Below are 18,069 nucleotides of genomic sequence, written 5' to 3'. Positions count from 1 at the left end.
GGTACTAAAAATGGGGATTGTCTTTTTGAAAAAGGGGTTTATTTTGGCATCCATCTTCCTTTGTCCCAGATTGACTCTCAGGTAAAGTCAGAATCTACCTCTGCAGGCGAGATGCAACTGTGAACAAGGATGCTCAACTCACCATGGCTTCAGAAAGCTTTATTTTGTTTAATTAAAAAAAAGAAAACGGAAAATTGTCAAACCCCTCCCACCCCACTTTCACTTCTCACATGGAGATTGTACAATGTTCTTATAGTCCTGTCTTGCTTTTCAATAAACATTTTGTAGAATTTGCAATCGTGGATTTTTTTTTTCATCTTGTAACAATAATGGGCTTTGTAAAAAGACAGAAGTGCTGCATTTATGCATTGGCATCCCTTCACTTCTTTATGAACAAATTGATTGCCAATGCTCAGATGGCCAGATAAGAAAGCAAGTGTTTAGTCCAACAAAAACATAGCTTTTATAAATTACAATAAAAGTAAGTTTCTTATTGCAATGCACCCATACTGATAAAGATGCTGCAGGGGAAAATGTGCCACGACCACTGTAAATGGAAACTTTTACAAAACATGCATCTACCTCGGGGGCATTAAATTAGCCTGAAATGCTAACCATTCAACGGATCAACAAATGGAGTTAAAAGAAAAAGGTCATTGTGCGTCTGCACCCACAAAAGAGGAAGGAAGAAAGAAAAAAGGTGAATATTATGAAGGGAGTATAAAAAGGAAATTAAGCTCAGTCTGGTTTTCAAAAAAAAGCATTTTTAGTGCTCTGGTCGGCTTGGCAACATAGATGACTTATCGTTCCAAGGCGAATTTGAGGAAGCCACCCACAGTATGTACATAAGCAAAAAAGGGAAAGGTATGGCATCTTCCAAATGTGCCCTAGATTCATTATGATTCACACATCCGTCTAGAAGCAGGGGTGTTTTGCGTCTGGACTGGAAGCTCCTGACCCCAGGGCGGGGTTAGGACCCCTGTCCCTCCAGCTCCGACACCGGGGTGTCCGGCTCTTCATCGTTGTAGATGTTTTCCGCCTGCGGAGAAAAGGCCATCAGACGAAGGTACAAGAATAATGTCCCAACAAGGACATTGGACACATGTTTGTACAAGTTCAACTGAAGTCAAACACCAAAGATCTTCAGGATCGTTCAAACCTAGTGACCAGTTACTACCAGCACTCAAAGCAAGTTTCACAATAAAGGATCCAGTGTAATTACAGCCAGTTGGCCTTTCTAGGGTGAACTAAGACTGCTATAGCAGTGTCTTAACCTCCCAAATGTCTTGCAATCAAATCCAACATACAGGGCTTTCCCTTTTTTTCAGATTTGATCAGGATTGGTCTTCCTAAATTGCTTGGATCGGAAGGCCTTGTACGTACGTGTGTGAATGCGTGTTAAGAAACCAGCGTACTCACCATCTGCCAAACCTGCATGATGTTGTCCTCCGACACAGAGCAGATCACCCAGGGCTCGTTGGGGTTCCAGGAGAAGTCTGAGATCTTGGCCGTGTGACCTCCGTGGATAAACTGCAGAACAGACAGAAGGGCTCTTAGGATTCATTAAAGAAAGAGACACCACTGAAGGCACTGATTGCAGCAGAGAAATGGCTCGATGTTACCATTTACTTTTAAATCCTTTAAGAGTAAAGGTCCCCATTTAAAATGGGGACCATGTCCAAGATAAGAAATGTAAGCATTGCTTACTGGCATTACTGTTCAAATGTGTGGAAAATACATTTGAGATAGCCACATGAACATTTAATTAGGTTTTGATGGATGTGGAGATAAAGTTTACACACAGTATAGTACAATCTAAAGCAATGAGGGGAAAAACGATTTATGTCCATCAATGTCCATTGATGGAATCAATGGACATTGGCAGCCTTGGTCCTTGACCCTAACCCTGAGGGGGTTAAAGGTGGAGTAGTCTATTGTGAGATCCTGGTGTGCAGCGAGGCTGACACCTTCTGGTCGATTGGTTCGTCGATATGCTCTTGCTCGCCCAAATTCTCATTAGTCAGACAATCGCCGGTGTTGCTTTCATAAGGAGATAAGCTCTTCTTAATCCATCGATTTTCTGTGTATAACTACAGCGCTAATGTGCAATGTGTTTGCCCGAGGGACATACCAGCAGCTCAGGGGGTCCATCCTCAGCATCATCGGCAGACTGCTCCTCTCCAATTTTACTGGGGAAGCAATGCAAATATACAGCATCAGCTCTCTGTGCTCAGATACATCCCAAAGGGATAACGTCATAAGCCTCTTCAAAGTGGGGAGGGACATTTGTTTTTATTACAACTACGATTGTACAGTTAATAGAGAAATTGTGATAGCTTTGAAGGAGAGAAGCTAATGCTAGCCTCCCAATTATATTTGAAAGCCTTATGTTATAAAATTACTAAGTGGACTAATTTACTATGTTTAGTGAAGCCCTAACAGATCTGTATGTAATCCTAATTTCTGATAAGGTAACCACTTGAAACTCTGCACAGACTCTGGCCTTCAGTTCATTCCTACCTGAGGTCCCAGACGTTGAGGCGCCTGTCGGTGCCACTGGACGCCAGGATGGTCTCGTTATGGGGGGACCACTGGACCTGATTTACAAACCACAGCCCGAGAACACACGTCATTTACACTGTCCGGAGGCTAGGGGACTGGTGTGATCACCACAAGGTCACCAGGTTCCCAAAGCCAAGTACAAACCAAAAGATCAGGCCGCTTGCAGTGGGCCCTGCTGGGGGTGTGTTTGCATTACCTGGAAGATCTCGTCTTTGTGCGACTCGAAGGAGTGGAGCTTCAGCTTGAGGTTCCTCAGATCCCACAGCGCCACGGTCTGCCAGGAGAAACACGATTCAATCAGTGTCATAAGCAGGATCAATCCCTCAACCAACAATGGAAATAAGGCACAAAATACCACTGTGCATTATTTAGTAGTTTACAATATGAATACTTTAACAGACTATTATTCAGAGTAAGGTTGCAAGAAGGCTTTGTTCACATAACCTTCAAATGATTAAGCATTCAGTATATTACTGATGAAAATAACATTTCTGCCGTCACTAGCTTTAGCCAAATGATATTAAATGTTGCAGTAACACAACACATTCACCTGCTACAACGCTGCTCATCTGATCAGACCTGAGGCATTGTGATCCTACCTTGTCGGCGGATCCGGTGGCGAGGATGAACTCGCTGTAGGGGTTGAAGCTCAGGCAGTTGACCTCCGCTGTGTGGGCGTCCACAGAGTGGCTGGGCTTGGAGGTGTTGTTTGAGCGTGTGTCCCAGCTGTATGCAAGAACAGAACGTACATTAAAAACATCATGGAACATGACTATTTACTACTGAGGGATTGATAAGGAGCTCAAGTGACATTGAATTCAGACACATGGCATTAAGAAGCAGGAAGGGATTCTATCTTGCCTGTGGAGGCCTACAGGTAGAATCGACATTGGAGATTAAAACTGGTACCTTTAGTGTGTTTGAGACCATGCCCCGCTATATCATGCCCCACCTCTCATTATTGTACATTAATATGTTTGAGATCCTTGTGCACGATGCAAAATGTATCTTGGAACCAGTACCCACTGTTGTCTCTTGACATCACCAGTCACTCCCTCTAGACACCACTTACATCATGAGCTTCTGGTCGTCGGCCACCGAGCCAAACAGCGACTCGTGGAGCAGGTGCCAGGAGACGTCCTCCACCACCGCTGTGTGGCCCGTGAAGATGGTCTTGGCGTCAACAATCTTGCCCTCCTTGGGCCCGGCGCCGATGTCCCACAGGCAGATGGTCTGACGAGACAGGGCAGGGTTATTTATGAAGCCCCCTTCAATCCACAAGCGTCATTCAGAGTTGGCAGACATTTTCAAGTCACAAGACAAGTCTGGAAGTAACCTGACCTATCCCTCCTCATATTATAAGATGTACAATATAAGTCCCAGACAAGAATTTAGGGTTCAATTATGTGTGAGATCAACATCAAATATAATTGATTTAACGTCAAAGTTGATTGCCTACAATATCTGTAGCCACAAAGGATCTATTTATAACAATTTTTATGTATTTATTTTTATTTTTATGTATACACAAATTGTTTAACCACAATACATTATATTGCATTACTGCTATCACAATATCTATCAAACAATGTGGTATGTTATTGTGGTATGTTATTGTCCTACTGCCCTACTGAGAACCGTCCCTTCCCCTGCAGCTCCGGGGGGGGGGGGGGGGGGGGGGGGGGAGGTGACTCACATGGTCGTCGGAGGCACTCAGCAGGTTCCCGCTGAGGTTGGGGTTCCAGGACAGCCCGTAGCCCTCCTTCTGGTGGCCCCGGAGCCTCAGGTCCGGGCTGCACTCGCCACTGGGATCTGGAAGAAGACGTACGTTAGGCGCCAAGGCATGCATGCCCCTTAGAAACACGACGATGTCAGCAGCACTGCCCAAAATAAATTCTCTGTGGTATGGGACATCCCTCAGTACCTGTTTATAAGGCTGATCAGGAACAGCAGGTTTGCACCCTAGCGCGTAAGTGTGTGCGAGTGCGTGTGCTGACCTGGTTTGGACGGGTGCTTGGTGTAGTCGAAGACCAGCACGTCTGAGGTGGGGGTTTTGGTGGCGATGATGCAGGGGTTCTGGGGCATGTAGCGGGCGCGGTTCACCTCGCCCTCATGGTTGATCTTGATCTCGATCTCAATCTTCCCGCTGACCGAGCCGAAGCCGCCAAACTCTGGGGAGGAAGAGGAAGAGGAACAATCAAACCCTTCCACTTTATTAGTCATGGTGAAAACGACACTCACTATTTGAACTGTTAGTACTCATTCATCAGTTATATTAATTCATTTAAATAGTTATTCATTTAAATTGGTTTTGAAGATGCACCAACGTTTTTTATTTATCCAACAAAAATATAAATCCCCATAGAGAGAACTTTGTGACTAGAAAAGATGGCGTCTCCAATGACAGCTTAACACAAGGTAAATTAGAAAAACCTTTCTCCACCTTTTGAACATCAACCTGGGTATATTTTTGCTTTTCATTTAGTTGTATTCCAAAGCCCATCTATACAAATGGCTCCTTTAGGGGCTGTCACCAAGGGCCTAATGGGAACTTCATAGCAGCCTTCAGCAACCCGTGTGAAATGGTAGGAGAACCTCCAACATACCTGCTGAGAAACAGAAGATGAAAAAAACTTTAACAACTCTCCATAACCAACTGTTATGAAGTGTTAACTTATTGTCTCAAAGACAAGTTGACACATTCACTGGTAGTAGATTGTGATGAACTTAACCTTCTTTAAACGTATATTTCTGGGGAATAAATAGCTAACCTGCCCCACCCGGTTATAAATGCATGCAAAATAAACCCATGTTAAGTAAATTCATAAGTTAAGTTAGTCCTACTGTGCTGCTGTGATGTTGTGTGATAGTTACCTCCTTTCTCGCTGTCATAGTGTGACGCGTCGAACTGGGCGTCGTCGTTAGGGACCTGGACGCTGGCGATCACCAGGTGGTTCTGCTCATCCGACGTGTGGGTCCCCAGAACCAGCCGGTGGACCGCGTAGTCCTTCCCCTCCGGCCTGCAAAGGTACCAACACAACTCAGACTGGTGTGTGTGTGTGTGTGTGTGTGTGTGTGTGTGTGTGTGTGTGTGTGTGTGTGTGTGTGTGTGTGTGTGTGTGTGTGTGTGTGTGGACATACATCCGTCTGTTCTGCGTAGATTCTACGGAGGTGCCGTATATGTGAATGACATATCCTGACGTTGGACCTCCTGAAAAAACACTACCTGTGTGTGTGTGTGTGTGTGTGTGTGTGTGTGTGTGTGTGTGTGTGTGTGTGTGTGTCACACACACACAAACAGTTCTGCTTGCACCCCACTGACAGACTGCAGTATATACGCCTAAGAACATGTTATGGTTACGATGAAAAAAAAAAAAGGAGTACTTAATAATAGATCGATTATAGATAGACAAGTTCAAGTCGTCTTGGCGTTGACGAAGGGGGCGGTGTTGATGGGTGTTCTCTTTATTCCAAGACTGACTCCCTATTCATTTGGTGCGTTAGTATAGCCAGCAATACACATCCCACCTGGTCTAGTGACGAAAGGTGTGGGCTTCAGGTGACCACAGACACAGCGCTCATACCTGTTGACGTCAGGCAGCCATTGGACGGTGAGGCTGGGCCACTCCAGCGCATGCGTCATGACCAGGTCGTAAAGGAACGGTGTGTTTTTCTTCCATATCTTGTACTCCTCGTTGATGACCCTCTCCTCCACCGCATCATCATACACTGCTGTGGAACGGAGGGTAGAACAAGGTGTTGCAGTTTATGTACAGTGTGCGGGAGCAGCCTGCTGAAGCGCTAGTTAGCATGCGACGCTAACAACATCACATCACACCATTGTGGTGCACAAAGCGGCACGCATGGAGACATGGGCCATGAAGCTCTCGCCAAACGCACCTTCTTTATCCGCCATGTTCCTCGCTCAGCGTCTGTTTGGGGAGTATTTTACGATGCCCGAAAGCAAAGTAACAACCAGATAAAAGGGCTGAAAACGTAATTATCCAGTTATCCTTCGATGGTTTCGTAGTAAAACTCGCCTTTCCTTTTCAGCGCGTATTTGGACTAGATGACTGCGCATGCGTGTGTATGGATCCCAGCAAGGCTCAGAACTGCGTACTTCTTGCGCAGGCTGAACGCAGGAGACCCTGTACTGTTTTCAGCCCTAAAAAATAACTTGGTGCGAAACATCATGTTTTTATGATTATTTTATAAGGAATTTAGATTTTTTAAGATAAAAAATAACAATTAACTACATGACAATACATGATGCTGGAATTTATGTATTTTATTGGAATTGTGGCTATATTTTTTATATATACTGTATACACAGCTCACAATTAGCCTATAGGAAGGCCTCATTTATTGACTATTCCCCCTTTCTCTCCAACTAAACCTATTTCAAGTAAATAATATATTTATATATTGTTATATATATATATATATACATTTCTGTCATCTCTTCTGAGGTAGTGATGTAGTGGATTCCTAATGTCAATTAAATAAAAATATTTACCAAAACAACAAAACCATGATGCATTCCAATGAGTTTATTCTGTAAAAATCTTGTCCATAAACAGCAAAAACAGTTAACTACAAACTTTGGAAAATGTAAATCATGTTTCAAATACAGCATAACAAATAATGAACTGAAAATGTATGGTACATCCACACAGTGATTTAACTATCATAACAAATATAAATAAATTGATGAAAAAGAGCAGGTTTTTTTTTAAAAGCAATGGAGGCAAATAAAGGCAGCTGGCTTTTGTTGAAGATTGAGCAATGCAGCATCATCTTAAACAAATTATGTTTAAATCAATGCTTGCAATAAAAAGTCAAAAGAAACAACATTTTGCAATAGAGCAAATGTCCTACCTCACTATTATATAGTGCACTGTGCATCCCCCCTAGAGGTGTCAATTTTTTTTTTCCATTTGATGGGTCAGTCTGCCTGCATCTCCTAGTGCATTATTACATTACAGATGGATATACACTTGTTTTGTACTCAGTGCCAGAGACTTCCATGAATGTCTCGAAATACAACAACCCCAGTGGGGAGGCCCTAGCCTATGGGCCCCTCAGGGCCCTGTGGCTTCTATATCCAGCCATGGATAGATCTGTGTTTTGTAGATAGACGACACTATACTACGATACAACTATATTTTGGTCTTCTGATTTGCGATGTTGGCGATGCGAAAGAAAATGTAATACACTTTTTCTAATTCTTAAAAAACCTAAACGCCTGATTTAGGACAATGAGAATGACAACAGCCACCATCAAAAATGAGCCCCCTTTTTCAGCATGCCACTATAAAAATCATTATAATCATCAATATACAGTGACATATTTCACAGCTACACAGAATAACAGATATAATATTTATATATATAACATTTGTTAAAAAGATGAGATGATGCCTAGCGCTGTCCGAGTAAAATAGAAGTCCTCTATTCTACAACAAAGGTAAAATATACCGGTATATTTAAATTTCTTTGAGTTACAATGTGTAACCCTGGTTGTGCACAACACTTCATCATACATTAATCTATGTACTTTTCCATTCGTTTTTTTCTGGTTACATGAAAGATAGTTATGTGTGATGGACACTTATGATATGACAGTTATAGCAGAAGAAAGACCCTTACATTTTTTATCATGAAAAAAAAGAAAAGTAACTCCAAGTTACAACTTGAGTGATCAGAACACTGTGAAATCCAACATATATAACTGTGATATTGTCTATAATATTGTATATATTCATACCGGAGGACTTTGAAACCTGTTTGTACACAGTGAGAGTGTGATGACAGATGGGGGAATGGAGATAAGCGATGGGGCCGACATGAAGGCTGAGTTGAGTTTATATTACAAATGTGGTTAAATAAGTCAAGAGTTACGACACACTAGAATTAATTTGTGAGTTTGCTGCCTTTGATTGAAAGCAGATTTTTCTGTCTGGAATGCAGTTTTTCGGTTCCGTTTATTTGGAGCAGACATGGGGCAGATTGAAGATAAAGTTTTGAGACACATTGTTTTCACATGAAGATCTCCCGATGTCACTGTGAGTGTCATGGTGAGAAATCATTTTCGCAGTCTAGGTGGACAATCAGTCACGGAATCATAGATTCTAGGACAGGAAGTGATGTTGTAGCATGCAATTGGTCAGTGTGTTCATAATGTTTTTTCATAAAGTAAAGGCATTCAATTGTTCATATATGCTATAATGAGCCTATAAGGGTATCAATGTCCACATTTCCATATAGCAGGGTTTTAAATGACAGCAAACATACTAAATTGGTCCAGTGTGTAAGCACTCTTTTAACAGTTGGCTCCCTAAGTCTTGGTATCCGGAGGCTGACACAAAAACAGAAACCTCAGAGATGACAGGAGAAGTCGTTTGTGCTAATTCCCTGGAGACACCTTTTTTCATTTGGTTTAATAGACTCACATGTTACGATTTGCAGCCATCAAACAACAATCCAACACCAAATTTCCATTCACCTAATACAGTAACAGTGGATTCTGCGTTGCTTGTGGCCACTTGATTAACTTAATATAATTTGACGTCCAACAGTTTGGACTTTGATGACAAATTATATATTGTTTTATCCTGGCATTGACCCCATGTTTCTGCTTATTTTTGTTGATTAAATCCACAAATCCAACGGGCATGTGTTAATGTCAACGGCCAGTAGATGGTGCTGATGGAACAAACAGTGTGTATTTCATCCCATTCCAATACTACTTGCACAAAGAATGAATTCTCATAGGTGTTGTCCTCTGCGTGTTTAATGTTCTTCTCTGAGCAACTGGTTCTGGGAAATGCACAGAAGATAGACATGAATTAACAGTCTGATATTGAAAGATTTTGCCAATCATCATGAATTACACCCACATCTTATTCTTCCCATTCTGAATCAGATACAAATATCTGAAACATTGATTCAACAACAGATAATTACACCTACTTAAAACCAAATGTATACTAACTAAAAGATAAATACTTAATAATCTAAAATCAAAAGTGTGCGTCAATGACTGTCTGCTATGATTATTGAGTTATTGAGTTAAATACACGACATAACTCATATTGTCATTCTGGAAAAAATTGTAAATGAACTATTTATAAATGAAGTAAATAGTGCATAGCCCTGTTCACTCAACCAATCCAGGTCTCTGGTCCTTCGGGCCACTACCTATGGCCCGTCAGCCCACCTTATTGTCAGTGGCGTTCTGGATGATGCCCCCGTCCGTGTCCCCGCCCTCAGAGTTGCTCTTCTGGTCGCCCTCCTTCCCGTCCTTCTCCAGGTCGTCCTCTCCAGACGACACACGCGACAGCTTGGAGGACTTCTGCCACAGAGAGGAGCGCAGGACGTGACCACAGGAAGTGAAGTCGTAGCATGCAATTGGTCAGTGTCATGTAGCGTTACTTTCCCTGCGGGGATATTAGCGGAGCGAAGGCCATGTTCTCCCATGGAACCGGTCTTTGTTTGGAACATGGGTCCTGCATGTGCTCCCCATGCTTGAGGATGACCTCACATGTCAAAACGTTGCTTCCCCCTTCCATGGAGGAGAACACCATGCTGGTGTGAAAGGGGTTTCTTCTATCTAATCTAATTCATTGGAATTCATTGGTTGGCATACCACCACAAAAAGGGGACCTGTAGTACAGAGTATGCTAAGCATAGACACACCCAGAATGGAGAGAGGGGAAACCTACTTATGTGATGAGCAATATGTACCCTAGTATTGTACTACTATTGATTTAACCCCCCCCCCCACACACACACACACACAGACACACACACACCCCTTTGGCGAATCGGCCATTTATGATGTTTGAGAATGTAGAAATCTGTAGAAATCTACAGTAAGCCCCCCTCCTCTACACACACACACACACACACACACACACACACAAATAGGAGAAAAGCCACATTCCTTCATATGCGCCACATGTACCGTGCCTGATGGGACCCAGTTGCTAAGCAACAGTGGTTGCTAAGCAGAGAGCAGAATGTGATGTGGGTGAGTTCTCCAGCCGGCTCCCAGTTACAGCGGTCGGCTGTGGCGCCGTAGTTAATGCTGGCAGCCACCAGCTATGGCACTGCAAGCCCTCTGTTCCCTTCTTAATCTAAAGGGCTTTTAGTGTTGTCAAGGTGAAGCACAGGCAGGCTACTGGACCACAATCGATAAGCTGAAACCTGCATGATGAAGAGGATTGAAACTAAATGAAAAGCCACCACCTTCGTGTTGAGCCACACCACACTAAGCTTAAAAGCCACTCTGTGTCTATCAAGCTTTGGTTAAAATGAAAATAGACAAATCTTTTGGATCCCACACGTTGGGATGCCGCTTTAGGAGATGTATTGTTATCAATGTGAAATGACACTAGGTTTGGTCTGGGATTTGTCCCTCTTATACTGACGTCTTTGAGGACGCCTTTTTTCTACCAGTCTACTCCTTTTCCTTTGTCATTCAGCTCGTATGACGAAAGCTACAATACAATATATTAACAGCGTAACAAATATTGACTAAACATGGAAATAATTTGAACGCCGTATCCACCAGCCCTCAGGCCTAAGACCAGCTGATTCCCTCTGAGCGGCCTCCTGGTGCATTGTGGGTCACATGTCTTGGAAGTTGGGTGGGCGGCGGAGCGTGTGTGTACCTTTGATCCGGCGGTCTTTTTCCGTTTGGACCCGGCCTTGTCTGTTCCCTTGAGCTTCTCCTTGTCGTCTTCCTCCTCCACGGAATCCCCCTCCTCGCCCTCACTGCTGCCGTCGACTGCGTTCACCCCTTCCTCCATCTCGGACGAACTCTGCTGCATGGCCTGTGTGTGTGTGTGGACGAGTGTGCACGTGTGTGTGTGTGTGCACGTTTTTAGTTTAGATTGTGGACGGACAAGCAAACACACACAACCCAACCACTGAGAACTCAGGCAGGTGGACATTTCGAAGACGCATCCAAGATCGGAAACAGTGAAAGCCCTGAAGGAGGCGGCTGGGGAACGAAGATGAGCACATGCCAGTGCGGATCAGTCTCATCACCTACATGATTGGTTGCATGTGCACGCTTGTTGAAATGCACATACAGGCTGTGACTCAAAAGGCTTCAGTGCTGCTTATTCCGGTCACATTCGGAGACAGGGAGGCATCAAGTCGTGTCTCATCATATTAAATAATAATCATAACAACAACAAAAAAAAGCCTGCTGCGAGGCCTCTGACTGGGCATGTTATGAAGGCAGCATAGTTGTATCCTTTGTTGGTCAAGATATCCCACAATCCAGTGGGCGCGCTCCACTGCTCTGACAAAAAGAAAAACAAAAGCAAGCAATAGCCTCAAGCTTGTGTACAAATGAAAGTTATATTGACTTTTAGACTAATGGTTCCAAAACGAATAATGCTACTCTAATGAAACAGATGAAACAATGAAACTAAATCTCAGTAAAGAAATAGGCAGTTAGTCCTTAATGACAAACAGGTGGTAGTATAACCGTTGTAACTGACGCTATTTTGGCGACATCACGACTTTCTGATGCTTGCTGCATCAATCCAGACTCCTTTTCAGGTTACTTCAGAATATAAAAACACTGCCTCCAAAAGACACTGCCTCATTAGACAGCAAGGCTGCATGCAGCTGCCTTCTGTTTGGGACACAGCCACTATCTATATTGACCGAGTTCATACGAATACATAACTAGATTACAATCCAACCTCTATCGACCTTGTGCGAGAGGATCTGGCAGCAGCACAGTAAGCACAAACCAACATCGTTCATCATAGACGTAACACTAGAGGTACGCAATGATTGCAGTTATTTTATACGCAAACCTTATAACATCCACCTCTTAACCTTAACTGAAATAAACTGATCTAATAGCTAGACTTTGCTTTTGAAGAGAGTGACTACTGAATTAAACACAAAAGATCTGCCTGCCGCTGAATGAATGCAGCAGACAGCAATGTAGTTAAGTATGTGGAAGTAGCCAAACATTGACATAAAGCAAGAGTAAATGAAGTTTAGGGTCAGGGATAAAAATAGACAAAACGATTTCCCTAGCGGGGGAATGGTGCATATTTAGCTTTGAGTCATCTTGGTTATCTTCCACCTAATCAAAAATCCTGGTATTTAAAACACAAAGGCAAAGAGGAGAGCTAAATTGAATTCCTGATGATCTCATAAACTCAATCACTGCTTTATAGGGACCCCTCTGTGAATGAACATAAACTTCTGGCTGTAGTCAACAGTGCAGCTAGCGTCTCTCCTCCCAGTGGTCAGTCTCTCTCTCTCTCTCTCTCTCTCTCTCTCTCTCTCTCTCTCTCTCTCTCTCTCTCTCTCTCTCTCTCTCTCTCTCTCTCTCTCTCTCTCTCTCTCTCTGGCCCTAGCTCTCTCGTCCTCTGGCTCTTACGCTCTTACTCCCCAGTGTCTTTTCTCCCTTAATCATAGCGGGCCGCCGACAGACCTGGTAGCCGGTGAACTTGACTCCAGGGTTGTTCTCGATCTCCCATAGGCCCTCGTTGAAACCCTTCCTCTTGTTGGACTTGCCAAACTTGTCTTTGTACTCCTTGTAGGGCAGCAGGTCCTTGGGGCCCAGGAACGCGCTGGGATGAGCAGGGAAATAAGAATAGCCATGTTAAAGCTGTGTGGTATTCTGGTCTGACACAATGTTGTTGAGTATATACTGGGCTAAATAACACAATGTTGTTGAGTATATACTGGGCTAAATAACACAATGTTGTTGAGTATGCACTGGGCTAAATTACACAATATTGTTGAGTATGTACTGGGCTAAATGACACTGTGTTGTTGAGTATATACTGGGCTAAATGACACTGTGTTGTTGAGTATGTACTGGGCTAATGACACAGTGTTGATGAGTTGAGTATGTACTAGGCCTGGGCAATAAAACAATAAATTATCATATCGTGATAGACTTTTGATCAGTATCAATATAAAACATGTTCAATATATATCGATAAGAGACTGCACCACTGAATCCAGCTGGGTTTGTTACACAAACACGGTTCCATACTTATTTACAATATTTTAGTGTTTTTCATTGTTGTATCGACATTGGAGTATTTATCAATGAAGAACAGTGGAAGGTCATATTAAGTGTTAGACAGAAGTGTTTAAATCCAGCATGGTAATTCCTAGTCTTTTTAGGTCATTAAAATTATCAATCGATATCGATCAATATGATCAAGTTATATCGTGATGTCTTTTAGCCATATCGCCCAGGCCTAGTATGTACTGTTGTACATACTAGGCAACTCAACAACTGTATGTTGTTGAGTTGAGTATGTACTGGGCTAAATGCAAGCGGAACCTAGCATGTGCAGCAATCGTCGCTTTGTAATGGTATGATGTGAATCGTAGCATTAATTAATGATATTAGAAGCAGTAGCACAGAGCAGGAATAGTCTAGTGCTTTGGTAATTGGCTTTGAGATCCGGTGTCCACACTTTGTAGGCTTCTTTCCTAAGGTAACCTGCTCATCAATAACCTGTTTCTTAAACAGGGTTAAATCACTATAAGTTGGAGAAAAGCAAAGGGACTCAAAGGCATTAGCATGCTTGTGTACCTTACAGCATCATGAGCTCTGTTATCATATACATGGGTAGCTCACTGTTACATACATTTTCACATTCATTTACAAGCTGCGTAGATGCAGTTTTTATAACTTACGTTTCATGCGTGCCGAAGAAGAAAATGGGATACTTGTTGGCAGGTGGTTTGACAGCCCCTTCTGGAAGCTCATCAATCTGACAGGCAGAGGGGGGTGGGGGGAGAAACATGAAAATGGGGGAGAACGAGTGGGACCATGGTGCTCAAGTGGAAGCAAGGGGGACAGTGGAGGAGAAGATCCTGTTGTGTGCGATGACTCAAAATGCATTGTGAGAAACTATTCACATTTTTAATGTCGACGGGATTATTTTGTGGTAGAAGTAGCAGAATAATAGTATATATGTCACACAATGTTGCACAGGTTAACAACAGGGGTTACTTGAGGCAATTTGCATTCATTAAAATATGCATGCATATTCTAGCCATACATAGGCTATAAAATGTCAGAATAAAAAAATATCTTTGACCATGGACACTTAAGAGAAAGATCGATTCGCAAAATGTTGTGCTGCACAGTGTCGAACGATGCTGCCTCAAACTGTTGTCATTCTAGCCCTTCCCCATAAACACAACGTCCATAAAAAAAGGCACAAAGTGGTCGGTCTACATCAACGATATATATCACTGTTAGAAATGGGTCGTAAAACAACGGTAGGCAAATCCAGCAGCATCCATGTATTCACACAGCATCATCGGCGATGAGACTGTCTCAGGCAACCCCGCCTCCCTTCCCCTCGGCCAGGCTGCGGTGCATACTCACCCTCGCCGGCCAGTGTGGGTATCCTTTCATTTTGGCAAAAACCAAATCTCCTGCCTTGTATTCCCGCGGCCGTGGTCGAGCCATGTTGTCGGTTAGTGATCCAAGGGTTTCAGGGGGTGTATTCGAAAGATTCTCGCACTTGTCCTTGGCCCTCAAAACCGGAGTAAATTATCGACCATCAATGTTTTTATATCAAGGCTGCAGTTTACACGGAAATAAATAATAAAAAAAAGACGCGGAAAGGGCCTGGGAAAAAAGGCGATCATCCTGCGCACAGAAACGTGCGTAAACGTATCCTTGAATGGCCGTAGCCTGCGACATCTGTCATCAGGGCTGTAAAACCCGAAGCCTTGGCAGGTCTCTCTGTAACAATATGATAAATGTTAGTCATAGACGACTACTGGCCAGAATGTTCTTTGTTAAATTTAGCTTTTCTTAAAATTATTTGTTTTGTTGATAAATAGGCCAGATGCGCATTTTTTGATAATAACTTCAAATGAGTGCATATATAACTTTGATAATGACGATGATGATGATGATGATGATGATGATGATGATGATGATGATGGTTATCATTTGATTATTGAGATTATTATTATGGCTATCATCATTATACATTTTAAAAGTAGTACTCATGTTAATAATCATATAAGCACAATTATTATGTTAGTAATTTTCAATGCAGTGGGATCTTTTTGGAAATGGAAACTCCTTCTTCACACACATTCTGCACACAACTAACATCTCCGCAACCGGCTTGTGCCACACAGTGTACATCTTATGAACAGCTTTGTGTACATTGACTGGGTTTGGGTAAAGCCACCTCCTCTTCCTCTTCATACAGTGCACCTGTCCAGTGCCCTGACATAGGTCTTTCGCCCACCAGTTCATCTCTAAAGCCTGTTCATGGATGTATCAATGGATGCTTGGCTGTTTTTCACAGACCCTTTTATGCTGACTAACCCCAGCCCACCAGCCCTCTCTTTGGGATCTGGCCAATGTGTGGTCAACAAACATTGACCCTTTTCATTGAGCTGCCATAGCAGGGCAAAAACAGTTATAGCCCGAAAGATTAACATTGGGTAGGTGGAAAGGTTTGTAATTGATGTGTGTCAAAGCACCAGCAATGGCCCATGTGTGTTATATTTACTATGGTACTTCCCTTGCCCTGCTTCATAAAATAGCTGACCAATAATTAGTTATATGAGTGACACCTGTGTTTGTCCTAGGAGGAGCTCTCTGTGAATACGTCATATTAATTAAGGCATAAAAAAATTTGACTTTGTATCTCTTTTTTACTTAAAAAACGTTAAAAATATAACAAATATGTTTGTTTAATTAAAACAATCTACATTTCATTTCATGGCTCTATTTTGTTTATTATATTACTTATGAAGTCAATGTTCTATATGGAATAATTGCTAAGACAAGAAAACCTTGTATCTCAAACGGTGTACCAATAGATGGCAGCAAACGACCTACTATTTCTTATTCATGCTTAAAATCAACGTTTTATTTTATACTGTCTACCCGCAGATGGCAGTAAAAAATTACAATTTCTGAACAGTCTTTTAAGACCCTTTACAATGTAAGCAGATTTACTATATAATCCTGTCCAGTAGGTGGCAGCAAAAGCTTTGGTTAAACTGAAAGGCATGTCTTTCTGTCACCAGCACATGTGATTCTCATCTCTCCCGGACAGATGTTTCTTCTCCGCTGCTTACACTGCGGATGCCTGTCACATTGAACCCTTCAGCCTTCCAGAATGAGGAAAATAAAAACATGAATAGGCCTACACACATTACTCTCATTCTATATGTGGGTCTGTTGGTATCGACCGAGGTGCATGGTGCTTTTCAATGTATTACACCTTGAACACAACATACCACTAATGAAAAGCTCTAAGCCTTTCTTATATTTCTCAGGAGCAGTAGCCTAGAAGTATTTCCTGGAAGAGCGCCTATAGAATCCCCACTACAAAACATTGCCGCTTGTCACAGAAAGAGAACTACTTTGACCCTATTCAAAACACATGTACACCTGCGTATGTTTTGAAGCCACATGTGTTTTGCATCGAAGAGGGGAGAGACGTAACGTTGGGATCCGGAAAACAGATGTTTGCTGATCTGTTCGGTTGTCTAAGTATGGCTTTCCCTTGTCTTGGCCTTGTGTGCCGTGAAAAATAATTCCAACAAATTTGGCGGTGGACCGAGTGACAAGCATGTGGACGGTTTGGAAGTGTTACAAATTCTTCGTGCTTCCTTTTTTATTCACGTCTGCAACACATTCTGCCTGAGATCCAGAACCATTGTTCGTTGTTTTTTTTCTGTTTTTATTCCCCAAATGTCCTTGAAATGTTTGTCACATTTTGAAAAGTGAAAATGATTTGTCAAATTCCATTGTGCTTGTTGTGCTCTCTGATTGCCTTGCGACTAATGTTCACCGATGCAAAAAACGCAGATAAATTTGAGTTGCGCGGCTGCTAGCGCTGGACTGTCAGCTCCCATGATCCCTCAGGGTGGCGGGTCATAACAATGCCCGCGCGACCAGTCACACAGGCCCCCCCGACCCCATCCCTCACACACCCCCATCGCCCCTACGGCTGGAGCAATTTATCATACATCTCCCCGATTCACATGAGCCACAGTTAGGCCTTCGCGTGGCGTTAACGTTAGTCCGGGAGGTGACACCCTTTGACACCCATGGGTGCATTGTACCTTCCCACGCCCCCCCCCCCTCCCGCTCGTGCCCTCCCCCCCCACCTGAGGGGGCTCGGGTTAGCGGTGAAACACCAGCGGATTTGGTTTGCGGCTGACACTGAATAAACGATGTAAACGCTTCGGCTGAGATTGTTTTTGCCACTGCCCCCCCCCCCCCCCCCCTTCCCCCCCAGCGATGACACTGGCTTACAGAGCAATGGGCCCACCAGCTCTCTCTCTCTCTCCCTCTCTCATGTCCCGTGTGATGTCCCAGCCAGGGATATATGTGGGGAAATGAGGCAGACAGCCAGTAAATAATAGTTGCCATTGTGCCCCACAGCAGCAGCGGCAGCAGGGGTTGGGGTGTGTGTGTGTGTGTGTGTGTGTGTGTGTGTGTGTGTGTGTGTGTGT

At 43.2% G+C, this 18,069-nt stretch overlaps 2 protein-coding genes across 2 annotated transcripts; both read right to left on the bottom strand.

The window, feature by feature from the left end:
- Nucleotides 1-234: 234 nt before the first annotated feature.
- On the bottom strand, nt 235-6,620 carry LOC311356529 (histone-binding protein RBBP7). The gene is made up of 12 exons (XM_084476320.1): nt 6,463-6,620; nt 6,147-6,294; nt 5,437-5,582; nt 4,560-4,736; nt 4,259-4,374; nt 3,635-3,795; nt 3,162-3,288; nt 2,759-2,836; nt 2,521-2,597; nt 2,132-2,189; nt 1,420-1,530; nt 235-1,039 (listed from the first exon to the last, which is right to left on the bottom strand). The coding sequence occupies exons 1-12, from the start codon at nt 6,476-6,478 to the stop codon at nt 971-973; spliced, it is 1,284 nt and encodes a 427-aa protein (XP_084332446.1). The 5' UTR covers nt 6,479-6,620; the 3' UTR covers nt 235-970.
- Nucleotides 6,621-9,354: 2,734 nt separating this feature from the next.
- Nucleotides 9,355-15,043, bottom strand: hdgfl3 (HDGF like 3; the record flags this gene model as incomplete). The annotated part of the gene is made up of 6 exons (XM_084476036.1): nt 9,355-9,381; nt 9,782-9,916; nt 11,238-11,399; nt 13,034-13,172; nt 14,260-14,336; nt 14,960-15,043. 6 exons carry the CDS (start codon nt 15,041-15,043, stop codon nt 9,355-9,357), a joined length of 624 nt encoding a protein of 207 aa, XP_084332162.1.
- Between the last annotated feature and the right edge of the window lie 3,026 nt (nt 15,044-18,069).

This window comes from Micromesistius poutassou (genome assembly GCF_964030765.1).
Source record: "Micromesistius poutassou genome assembly, chromosome: 12".
Lineage (NCBI taxonomy): Eukaryota > Metazoa > Chordata > Actinopteri > Gadiformes > Gadidae > Micromesistius > Micromesistius poutassou.
This window is presented reverse-complemented; position numbering and strand designations above follow the sequence as displayed.